The sequence below is a fragment of the Brienomyrus brachyistius genome, chromosome 10 (assembly GCF_023856365.1).
Source record: "Brienomyrus brachyistius isolate T26 chromosome 10, BBRACH_0.4, whole genome shotgun sequence".
Classification (NCBI taxonomy): Eukaryota; Metazoa; Chordata; class Actinopteri; order Osteoglossiformes; family Mormyridae; genus Brienomyrus; species Brienomyrus brachyistius.
In genome coordinates, this window is record NC_064542.1 from 12763786 (window position 1) to 12776906 (window position 13121).

The 13121-nt window shown below is 38.2% G+C and overlaps 1 protein-coding gene across 2 annotated transcripts; it reads left to right on the top strand.

The window, feature by feature from the left end:
* Positions 1-4330: 4330 nt before the first annotated feature.
* LOC125750396 (zinc finger CW-type PWWP domain protein 1-like) lies at positions 4331-12857 on the top strand. 2 transcript variants are annotated; one of them, XM_049028155.1, is made up of 15 exons: positions 4331-4495; positions 4722-5317; positions 6070-6160; positions 6322-6388; positions 6728-6843; positions 7031-7141; positions 7455-7575; positions 7878-7950; positions 8341-8445; positions 8614-8688; positions 9721-9799; positions 10103-10158; positions 10837-10885; positions 11836-12008; positions 12138-12270. In XM_049028155.1, exons 1-14 carry the CDS (start codon positions 4480-4482, stop codon positions 12006-12008), a joined length of 1728 nt encoding a protein of 575 aa, XP_048884112.1. In that variant the 5' UTR covers positions 4331-4479; the 3' UTR covers positions 12138-12270. The 2 variants fall into 2 exon arrangements, with proteins under 2 accessions (XP_048884112.1, XP_048884111.1); XM_049028154.1 differs by having other exon boundaries at positions 4334-4495; positions 11836-11952; positions 12138-12857.
* The last annotated feature ends 264 nt before the right edge of the window (positions 12858-13121 follow it).

Below are 13121 nucleotides of genomic sequence, written 5' to 3' on the forward strand. Positions count from 1 at the left end.
AGTCTTCGCAGCTTTTATATTGCACTCAACCTTGAAAAGACCGACGGGCAGCCTTACAAACCAATTAGCACAAGCTCTGGAGACCGACCTCCCAAAAGGAACCAATAGCATTGAACCCTGGCTAAAGTGACACTCCCCACACATACAGCAACCCCAGCCCAATAGGTATCCGATTCTCTGCCTGTCTGCAGTTTCCGCTTTTCCCCTCCCCCGCTTTAGTTATCTTGCATACGAACGCACTTTACAAAAACAGGACTTGTGTTTTTAGAGTTGCATACTAACAGCACGATACTTGGTCTTTTTAATAATAAAAAAACACTTTAAAAAGGTATCCTATCATTATCGGTTTTAAAATCGAGCAAAATAGTCTAATGTGATGTCGTGTATTCCAATAACAAATCATTATTAATTATCATTAAAAGAGGGTAGTAAAATGTAGACAATATACACTGCACGTAAAACAGTTATATATCAATGATCGATATAGCTACAAACATAGGGTGTATTAAACGCCCCCGCCCTCTCTCATATTTGTGGCGCATCGATTACGTCATCAAGGCACGCTTTTGTTTTAAATATGTAGTTCAGTCAGTGTTGCAGACTATAACCCAATATAAAATATGTTTATATAAGTTAATAACTTATTAATGACAAGTTTGAATAGTAATTTATGCAACTTAAAGTCAACGCATATTGCATGTTTTTTTCTCAGTTTGTTATGCCATTATTTGTAATGTAGTAAATGTTATTGTACATTGAAATATGAAGTTCTGCCAAATATAAAAGGGTGCCACAATATTTATGGTGCAGCTTAACGTGGCAGCAGGCACATCCATCCATCTTCCATAACTGTTTATCCAAAGCAGAGTCACAGTCTGGAGCCTGGACCAGGTAGCACAGGACATGAGGCAGGAGAACACACTTGCACACTGTTGGCAATACAACCAGTATCAGTGTTGAGGGGAACACCAGTTCACCTAAACCAGACATCTTTAGATGGTGCCATTGCAAGCAGTAGATGTATCAGTTTCACATTTTCAGTGGGTGTTGTCCTGGGTGTTGTCCTTAGTGGGATATGATTTACAGCAAGGGCTTCACTGTCCAAGGAGAAGGCAACAAAACTCTTTACAACTGTGACAATAATTTTTAGTGCACTCAAAAATTAAGTTGTTTTTTTTCTGATTGTGCATGATGACTCAGTTACATCTCCAGAACAAAAAGAAAGTAATGTGACAGAAAAGTATAATGCAGAAAGGCAAGAACCCTCTAAATATCTATTCAGTAGGTTAATCCTGGAGTGAGACTATGATAAGGAATAGGGCGATTACCTATTGAGCAAAGCCTGGTAATTAAGAATTAGAAAATATGGTATTTCACATACATTTTCCAGGACATTCATTTTCCTTTACCATATTATGGAATGATAAATATCGTGTAGCAGTAACTCGGCATGATTGTAGCCATATTTGTAAGACAATTTGCAGTGTTTAATGCCAGAAAATGGCTTGTAGGTCTGTAGACCATAACAAGCAAGCAAAACGTACCAAAGGCAAGTGAAACATTTTATGACCCTTGGACAACTGGCAAGAGTTCGGAATTATTTCAATTACTTCCAAATAGCTGTGTTTTGGAGTTTTATGGATAGCAGATATACACATTCCAGAAGCTCCAGTCCTGTGACTAGTAATCAAATTGTATTAAAGGACCGATACAATAGAACTACTATAGTTAAAGCAGAGTCCACACCAGCCTTCAGTAAATCCCATCATATCAAACCTGCGATCTGTTTATGTGCAAGAGTTACATTAGTTGTAATTGATGTTACATTTAATCATTCCATATTTTGTGATTATAATATTTATTGATTTTAAAAGAAGAGAAGCAATGCCAAAGCATTAAACAAATGGTGTATAAACACAAAATAAAACAAAAGGGAAAAAAAGAGGTAGGTCATGACACTAGTGTCACGAAATAAATAGGCACCACTTCCAATACATACATCAAACACATAAAACAAGGAGCTCGTAATCTGAAGTAGCACAGTTTACAGGTTATTTTGAATAGGTCTTGAAAGACCCGTCCAGGATTCCACTTTGGATGGGCTGCCATTGCTCAGTTTAGCTGTGGTCTCTTCCAATGAAACACTATTCAATAAAGATCCAATCCAAAAACATCCTGTGTTAGTCTCTAGGTTAAAACAAAGGCGAATAACAGCTTTTTTAGCAACAGTAAAGCCAGGAAAGACCATACGTTTGTTACGTAAAAAAAGAGAATATATGAGGTATCATCATTCAATAAGCAAAAGCAAGGGAGTGAACTTACGCAATAAACAGACGACAGAAGGTCCAGAACTTTGCAATAACAGTACAATCCCAGAACATATGAAGAAAAGTAAGTATGGAGCGACGGCAAAGACTACATTATGGGCTGTGAGACGAGTTCATTTTAAGACACTTATAAGGAGCAATACGTGGCCAGAGGATGGTTTTAAAGTGTATCAGTTGGTGAGCTACACATTAAGAAAGCTGGTTAGAAATTCAACCAGACTCTTTCCAATTAGGATGCAAACCCATTCATCCCAATTCTCCTTCCCAGATTGAAGCAAAACGTAAGGATTCCAGAGCGTGCTCAGCCAGTACATTATATAAATTCGTGACCAGTCCACTTGAGCCATAACTAGATCTAATTCAACAGGAAATAGGGTGATGGTATAATATACCCCAGGGTACGAGCGTACTCCATAAGCCCGCATGGCCGATCTCAACTACAGGATGAACCTAATCATTCTATTTCCACTGTGCCATTGAAAATTCCCGCAAACGGCAGAGTTTGATGTATAGTAATCATATTGAATTTTTTTCTGAAGCTGGCAAACATCCAGGTAAATCGCTGCCTGACCTTGTCCTTTAATCAAATGTTAGAATTATTTAGACTACTAGAGAAATTTCTAGATAAGAGAATGTACAACAAACTGAGGAATGGACAGTGCCTCTGGTTTTCCCATAAAGGTATGTCAGCTGTATGTGTGAAATGTGTAAGACGTGCATTATTTAATCTGTACATCCTGCAATTCATTGACATTGCAAGGGATCTTGTCAATTCTTAAACATGGAAAACCATATTATTGACCATAACATCAATATTAGATTTATATTATGAGCGGATTAAAGTTTAAAATCTGTTGCTAAATAGGGAACCCAGGTATTAACTGTGTACCATTCTCCCAACCCAGCCCTGCAGCTGGAAATTTCTAAATAGGAAATGAATTTAAGAGTAGTCCCACACCAGTTTCACTGGGATTGACAATCGTCATAACAAAAAGTACCTTTTGTTAAGGCAATTTAAGACATCAGTGACATTAAAGGTTCCAGTCACATTTTGAAGTCTTTCATCCATGCTCTGCTGTTCAAGTAATACCATATTTCATTCCTAAAATAAACTATACCATAGTTTACACTGCACAAAGCCGATAAGACACAGTAAACTACTTCCCGGGTTACGATGGGATTACATTCCGATCTAAGGCGAAAATATTATAAGAGTTTTAATACAATACACTTAACCTAACAAGCATTATAGCCTAGCCTACCTTAAAACGTGCCTAGAGCACTTACATCAGCCTACAGTGGGGCAAAATCATTAACACAATAAATATTTTATAATAAAACGTTGAATATCTCAAGTAATTTATTGAATAGTGTACCGAAAGTGAATAACATTTACCGAAGATGAAATGTAGTAACTCGGACCGTATCCATTCATTCATTCATTCATTCATTTTCTGAACCAGCTCGTCCTATTCATGGTCGCGGGGGTCCGGAGCCTATGGGTGCAAGGCAGGGAACAACCCAGGATGGGGCGCCAACCCATCGCAAGGCAATCACCCTTGGGATGTTTTTGGATCGTGGGGGGGAACCGGAAAACCCGAAGGAAACCCCATGACAACACGGGAGAACATGCAGACTCCACAAACAGAGCCCTAGCGAAGGCTGGATGGATGAATTTAAAAACGGACTTTCATTTATTTTATCAGTTCATTATTCATCTCTCAAACGAGGTTTTTAACTTTTCAAATACTCATATATTAATATTTCACATTAAGGTAGCTGTCAGTAAGATCCGCATTTGTGATACTGTAATTTACAAAGGCTTTGTCTATTTTCTTGCAGGATTTGTATATGAAGTGTGTCACAAAGCCACTCGCTGAGCATGGGTGCCTACAGCTGCTTAGCTGACGTTATGCAGGCGTATTTTCATGCCACTGGCAAAGAACGAAACGACAAATTAGGGACCCACTGACGCTCAAGTCTGCAGTATGTAAATCGTGCGATTTCCTACAGAAGACGCGAGATTGCCGTCGCGCGGAACTCCGCATGGACCGCAGCACGCGAAGCTACCGCTTTTTGGCGGGATGAGCTTAGCTAACCGGCTTAACGACGCCGAACGACGAAAAACCTACATTTAAAGAGAGCGGTACTAATGGAAATAACTTCAGGTAAATATATACGCAAATATGAACTGTTTATAATTTCGATTATTTGAAATTGATTTTCCTCACTTCAGTTCATTTTTATCTTGATTTCAATAGTCCAGTTGAAACCGCATACTTTACGTACATAATATTTACAACAATATAATTTGATTAGGAAGATATGTATTAACTTGGACACGTTTCTTGTTCGTTTGTTTTGTTTTATTGCGTTTTGTTTGTTTTAAATAAGGTACCAAAGAAAAGCTTGTGCCTGGTAAATGGAAGAACCAGCGCAAGAAGGAGGCAAAGAAAATTCCAGATGAAGATAAAAAAGAAAGAGGGAGATATGGCTGTTTGATGCTGCCTGTACAAAAAGAAAATTATAGTGAGGGAAAGGAGGGAGAATTAGATAAAGGGAAACAAATGGCAATTACAGCCAAAGGATTTAAGAGTATAAAGAATATTAAGCAAAACAAGAAAGAAAATGAGCCTAATGGAGAAAGGAAGGTCATTACAGATGGTAAAGTCCGTAATGGGGGGGTGAAGAGGAAGCAAAAGACACCTAGTGAGGAAGATTTCAAAGAAGACTGTAGAAAGACAAATGCGATGGGGACCGACAGAGGGGGGCTGTTGCTACAGCGGGGCAAGGCAGGCAAGAAGCAGGAGGAAAAATGCAAGATGCACAGCCATCAGGGACTGGAGGAGAGTGGAAAGAAAGAGAAGGCTGAGGCAGAAAGGGTTGTGGGGAAGAAGGAGGGATGCAGGCATGTGGGAACACACCTCCGTGCAGGGAGGAAGGGGCAGAGCAAAGCAAACCAGAGGGAGAACAGTGATAGGGACAGGAAGGTAAAGCATGAATAGGAATAAAGGGCAGTGCGTGCAGAATCAAAAAATACACAGATAGACAAAAACAATACAGATTCTGCATTTTCTGGGAAGATCCTCCCTTGAGGTACTTTAAATGAAGGGTGCTTTAACCTCCCAGGGGTCTGTTAAACAAAAAGCATTGTCAGTATTATCATGCAACCCTTCGGTGGGACCCTCTCCTCCCATTCAGAGAAAAAAATATTAAATGCAGCCCCACCTACCGAACCTTAGTTCTTAGTTAAATTTGTGCACATTACAGCTTAGGGGTCCTTAATATCTGGTCTGTATTCATTTGGGGACTCTGGTTTGAGAAATGTTGGCACACCCTTATATAGGAAATATACCATCACGACACAATACATGACATATACATTCAAAGATCAAATTATGCATGCATGGAAAATATTTGCCCCTCAACACTGACCAAAGTCAACATTTTTAGATAAAAAATCTTTAAGAAAGATTCAAAATCATTCTTTTTCAGATATATAAATATATGTGTCTGTGCATTAGGAAGATGTCTGTTCTGCTACGGTCATTTTGCTTATGTTTAATTTGCGTATCACCAGTGCAGGTACCTTCTCAAAATTGGGAAGGAATTGCTTCATTTTGTTTTAAAGGACACAAAATCAAACCTCAGAAGAATGAAATGTAAGAGCACATGGTACTGATGAGTCACTTCTTAGGGATGCAACCTGTGGGCATCATAGTCTTGCCTGTGTCTGCTGCAGGTTCCCTGCATCACCAAACAAATACTGCCTGATGCCCAACCCTATGACCGCTTCCAGGGTTTCCTGGATACCTCGTTGGAACACTGTTTAGGTAGGACAGAAAGGTGCCAGTGTTACACATATTACTTGAGCTTTTAAGTGAAGGAGTTCTAGAATGCATACATTTCCCCTCTTTAAAAACACAATTAATGGAAATCTCCAATTAATCACAATGATAATACTTTTTAAAATGAATATCTTTTGTGTTTGCAGAAGATGCCCAGATGGTTCTGAGTGAAGTGGAGGGTTTGCAGGCAAAGGTTGAAAGCAGCCATGACAGGTAAAATAATCTTGCAAGACTTTATTTGAAGTACAGCCTGACTGTACCGTATACCAGAGATGTATAAGGATATTAGTAGGTTTCAAAAATCTAAATATTGGTACTGTGATTCCATGTACACATTACCTGCACCTTCTAATGCATTAAGCCTCTCAAGCAATTGCATGAAGATGTTATTGAATGTCTTGTTATTAAGAGACTGCACTACCTCAGATGTGGATAGCATGGATGAAATCTGATAATTGTTGACTGGTAGCAGAGGACTTCTTCCACCGAATGAGTTTTAGTGGAAGCACACGTGTGAGAATGGTTAGTCCAGTCAGGTATGGTGCCTGTCAGGTCCAAAGAGAGCAAGAAGGAAAAATTTCCCCGAGAGAGGAAAGAGGCAACTGTACAGAAATCTGAGGCAAAGAAAGAATACAAGGACAAGCTAGAGGAACATACCGAAGATGAATGTGAGCATGTTTGTACTTGAACTGTCTTTTTATTACCTTTATTTCCCATTTTTGCATTAAAGATTAACACTCATGAGTAATCTTATAAAAATCATTTAACCATCAAGTAAAATTTTAAACATTTATCAAATCAGGACCACAACTTAAATGATTCACCATTTCCTGTGTGTCTATGTCTGTGTGTTAGATGACTTATGGGTCCAGTGCAGTATAAGCAGCTGTAAGAAGTGGAGAAGGCTGGATAAGCATGTAGACCTTTCAGTCCTGCCCCCAGAGTGGACCTGTGTCCAAAGCTCAGGTAATGATCTGATTAATATCATGACGCAGTTTGACCTTCACAACAGTGACACATTTGAAAACATGTTCTCTTTATTTCCTACATCATTTCCTTGATTTTTTTTCTCCTCTGGTAATAAACCAGAATATCTCAGTGGAGTTTGTGGCCCACCAAAGTTTGAAAACATGCTCTTTTTATCTCCTGCATAGTTTCGTTGAATTGTCCTCTCATCTGGTGATAAACCAGAATACCTTAATCATGTTTGTGGCTCAGTAACACTTGGCAAATCTAACAATGTCTTCAATGGATTGATATGTGTCCTTCTATTGTGAAGACCCTGACTGCTGCAACTGCAATTGTCCAGAGGAAACCTGGAGCGGCAGCCAGGATGATGTAGTGCATAGCAACCTAGTTTCTGGGTCTCTGGTGTGGGCCCAGCAGCAGGGTTACCCCTGGTGAGATATTACAAGTTAAAGTAGTTTTTTCACCATGTATACTATGGTGAAACAGCATCACGAGTGACCAGATTTTTTTGTTTGATGCAAAAAATATAGATAAAGTTCTAGTGTAATATATTAGTGGAATGTTGTTATAGTATGCAATTAAAACATTTCAGCATCACAATATAATTTTTCTGGTTAAACAGTAAATTATTAACGCATTTTATCTTATACCCTTGTTTATTTGTAAGTAAATATAAACTAGTAGCCTTGGTGCATGACACACTGTGAGTGTTTGTTTGTGTCTATGTGCTTAGGTGGCCAGCAATGACAGAGAGCGACCCAGACTCCAAGTCCATATTCCTTGTCAATAACATAGACAGGTTCCCAGTAAGATTCTTAGGAGCCTTAAGCAAACTGCTAGAATATTTTTTTTCCACTTTTCACCAGTTTTCAGAGGCACTACAAAGATAATAATAAGAGTATCCTATGAACATAATCAGCTTCCAGCACTGTGCCTGGACCCCTAAAAATAAGTACAGCTCACAGGATGTTATGTTTTGCAGATCAAGCAGATCATAAAGATATCTCTATTGTTTTTACAATCAGGTGTATGAGTAAAAAAAAAAAACAATTTTGAAGAGTGTTGTTAATTATTAAGATTGCAGTATGATTCTTTGTGTACTGTACTAGCAGGGGTATGTATGTATTTGAATGTGGAAGAGAAAATATGTTTTGTTCAGCTGTGGTCATCAGTAACACTTTTTCCTGCCCCTTAAGTCCAAGTACCATGTGACATTCTTTGGAGACCCAGTCACACGTGCTTGGGTACCTTCCTGTAAAGTGAAGTCCTTTGAAACATTCTCTGAGACAACGGCCCTGCAAGTGAGTTATCTCACCCGTCATGGTTCTATAGCTTGTTGTCTAGTGGACATCTACAGTCAGTCCTCAGCCAGACACAGACATGCCATTCCAGTTCAGTCAACTGCTTTGTGGACATTGAAGGGTAGGTACCACAGTGACACTGATATCTTCCTCAATTTTGTGTAACAGATGGGGAAAAGTTTCAAGAAGAAGCTCCATGAAGCCATTAGAATGGCTAAGCATGCCCAGGGTCTCTCCCTGAAGGTAAACAAAATCAACATAAAACAAACATTTAAATCATGAAAAGAGTTTTACATTGAACACAATGTATTCAACTACAATAATAATTAATAAAATAAATAATGAAAACTGTATGTATTGTAACTCAATATTCAAGGTCTAATTAAATGATAAGCTATATTTAGAACATCCATCTTTTAATTGCTTATCCTGGTCAGGGTTGCCTGGTGTCTTTCCAGGGCAGCACAGGGCACATGGTCAGGGTCTGGACAGGAAGCCAATCCTTTGCAGGCACATACACACAGAATAATTTAGAGACACCAAAGAGCCTAATAGCAAGTCTTTGGACTCTTAGAATCCAGAGTATTTAGAGGAGACACAGGAAAAACATGCAAACTCTATACACAGCAGAGTCCTGGAAGCATGAGGCAGTAGTGCTAGCCACTGTTCTGCACGCCCAAAATTTGTTATTGGTATTCTATGTTTTTTTAGAATGGAATAGTTGGCAACCTCAATTTAAACCATTAGAGGGAGCTGCTTCATCAACTGCTGTCTGCCCATAATCCCACAGGTCTATAATTTTGTAACAGATCTCAGTGCTTGCCCAGTTCTGGCAAAGTGACTTGCCATGATGTTACAGAACTGTTTCTGGCAAACAATAGGTCCTCTTCATTTAGTCTGAAAAACTGCTTACAGAGATCTGATCTGGCACTGAAAATTTCAATGAACCAAAAAAGCTTATTTTCATAACTTAAAGGGACAACTTAAAATGACATAATCTGACCCTGCTACGTGGAATCAAAATGTTCTTAACAATTTCCTTTTTATGGCATTATTATCAGATTTTATTTTTTTTAAAGTAAATGAAATATACACACTATATACAGAGATATATGAGGAAAAGATCGATAATAGTAATAGTAACAATTAAATCAGCACTTACAAGTCTTAAGTTCATTGCAACTCTGTACTGAATAAACAGTTATGGAAAATGAATGGATAGTGAGATTTCCTATTTACAGTAGCAGTTTAGATTTCTACGTATTTATTATGCAGAGTCGACTATCACGTTTTGGATTCAAGAGCCGCTACATGGTGGACAGGGACACTTCCAAGGAAGATAATGAAATTTCAGGTTTTCACACAAATGCACCATGATATTTCAGGTTACAGCCATATATATGCACCATATTATTTCAGGTTTTCACTCACACCTTCCACACACGCAAGCATTTCCCTTTAATCATACACCTGCACACAGGTTGCTCTGAAGACGGCTACACACCTCCAAAGAAGTAAATAATGAATAAAATTCTGTATCATTTAAGATACTATTGCCCTAAAATATGTTGTTTAAAATTTTACTATTGTATGATTCAGACACTCTTCAGTTGCAATGTACTAATGTTTTATTTCAAATTTCACATTTATTTCATAGAACTGATGCCGATTTTTGAGCATCTAGAAGAGAGTAAACAGTTTTGGAGTAACAAGGTAAACGGAGATTTTGATCAAGCATACATACTAATGACATCCTGGTAAAAGACACTCATCAATACCAGATTAACCTAATCATTCTGACTATTAATATACAAATAGGTGCCATTTAGTTGCTAATTATCCTAACTAATATGCAGTAACAGATGATGTTTCTGACCAGAATAAGCTAATCAAGTTAACTGATTATGCAGCAATATGTGGTGTTTTGAACCAGCACTCTGATATACAGTAATTGATGATCATTATAGTGTATATATGCAAGGGGTGGGAAGAAATATCGATTTTATCATTAATCACAATATTGGCTTTGACGATTGAACATCAATTCACAAAATCCCAAGATCAATCTTGTTCATTTATGCCTTTTCTGTGTGAATTTGAAAATATTTTTGCTGAATGTTTTTTTGGTTAATTGTTTTACATGGCAACAGACAATATGTGAAAACTAGAGTACACTCTTTTGTTTGTTAGTTAAATAAAAAAAAACTCAATTTTTAGCTTTCGTCTTTGTTGACGTTTGATGTTAATCTATATGAATTAATTCTCAAAAAAATGTTCTTAAAATACATAGCAAAATTAAATTGAATCAAACTGGGCCCTTGTGAATAAAAATTGGATTGAATTGTGAGGTCAGGGCTGAATCCTGAGCATAACTCATACACTTTTCAACAGGGGCGTATTGGTAGGACTAGGAGGAATATCAAGAAAAAGACATCCAAAGGTGGGGGTCAGAAGAAGAGTGAAATGGAATACTCTAAGTATCCAAAACTGACTAAGCACTCCTATGGTTAAACTTTTGAAGATCAGGATTTACTATGGAAAAATGCTGCAGGAAATACTATGTGTTTCTTGTGTTTGTGTGGGTTTTCTCTTAGTACACATGTTTCCTCCTGCAGTCAACAGTCACATGGTTTGTCACATTGGGGTCTATAAATCATTCAGGGTGTCTCCTGCATTGTGCCCTGTGCTTCCTGGGATAAGCTTCACCTTCCCTGTGAACCAATAATGGACAAGCAGTTAGGTCAGGTGATTGATAGGTGATGGGAATGAGTGGATGTATGGATGGGTGGATGGACATGGTGTATGAGTACACCTACAGCAACTTTTATGGTATCATTCTAAATCCATAGGCAACAATATGGAGTTGATCCCCCAAAAGATTTTGTAGTGGGAATTTTTGCACATTTGTGGTGTTGGGTAGTGATGTTGAACGTGAAAGTTTGACTCACAATCTCCATTCTGGTTCACCCCAAAGGTGTTTGTTGGCTTTGAGGTCAGAGCTCTGTGCAGGCCAGTCCAGTTCTTCTACACCAAACTCATGAAACCATGTCTTTATGGACTTGCTTTGTGCACTGGGACACAGTCATGCTGGAACAGAAAAGGGCATTCCCCGAATTTGGAAGCATTGAACAACTATTTGATTTTTGTATATTCATAGTGCAATATGTGATTTAGGAATGAGATTTCTTAATTCACATCTCACCAAAAATATGTACACTAATAAAACAGGAAGTTCATTTTATAAGTAAATTTGTATCTGCAGGGTTATATTTGTTCGTTTTAAATGGGAATTACAAGAATTTTGTTTTTTCCATGCGTCAGTAGCTTCTAGTTGGTAAACAGTGGGGGTTGCTCTAAGAATGCCTGATGCGGGCGTCTTCTTTTCCTCAGAGCATACCACTGTTCCCCATGGGGAGTCACTGGAACAGGGCGCAGGAGGGGGAGCAGAGGAAGGGAAGGAGAAAGCCCCAATTTCCTCAGTTCCCAGACCGGATACACACAGGAAAGGCACGAGTACTGTATACCAGCTCAAAACATACAGCCAAACAAGCAACAGATCATGAGTAACTGGCTTTGAAAATTATTAAATGAAAGCAAACGGTTAATGAAAATCTTAAAAATGTTCTGTTCACCCAGTATACACAGCACTGTCATTCTCCTATTCACACAAATTTTACGTGTTTACTACACAGCACCACAGACTATTTTCAAGGACCAGACTGTCCCAGAAATACCTGTAGGTGGAGAAAGAGGAGAGAAGGAAAGTCAGAAGCTGGTGAGTCTGGATGGAGACAAAGCACTGAGAAAGGAAGTTACTGAGAAAAGGGGTGCTGGGTGGAAGATGAAAGAAAAAGGAGGGATTACAGAAAAGAAATTGTGCAGTCAGAGAGTGAAGTTGGAGGAGAGTGTGGAAGACCTCGTACAGGAAGACATGGAGATCCTGAGCTATCAGGACATTTTCAAACAGCTGAAGGCAGAGAAGGATGAAAAAGTTTCCTTCACGTTCTTTGAGGAGGAGTAATTTAAAATGCTCCTTTATGTAAACATTTCCTAAAGATGCAAACACCTAAAGAAATTTTATTAAAGTGATACATTTTCACAGATGATATAAACTAAACATTTATCTCAATTTACTTGTTTGTAATAGTGCTAGTTATATTGAAAGACTTTCTAAATCTTAAATTGCAGTAGTTCTATTTATTTATTTATTTATTTATTTTTGGCGGGGGGGGGGGGTTAACTAATAGTTTATATTTAACGTGATCTGGGGTCAGAAGTTTTGTCTCCAGAGCTGGGGTACTTAATTCATTGAAATCTTTGTATTTGCAATATTTGGCTTTGAGTTACTTAATATTAAACAGAAATGGATAACACCCCTAGCCTATAAATTTAATAAATAATGAAAAAATCCACCAGTCTAAACAGTTCATCCATTTTATAATGTTAATTTGTACTTTACTGAAAACATTAATCACAGTGACAACCACAAACTTTTACAAAACAAAAGCCTGATAGGATACAATGGGAGTACAGCGCACCAGCGGTCCAAAAAGCCCCCAACAGCCAAAAATGTATTTTAATTTGTGCTCTTGATTTTCTTGTTTATGTAGAAGAGAATCTAACTTGGCTTTCCTCTCTGCTATGTGCCTAGTGGCCTTCATTGTTTTAGTGGAAAA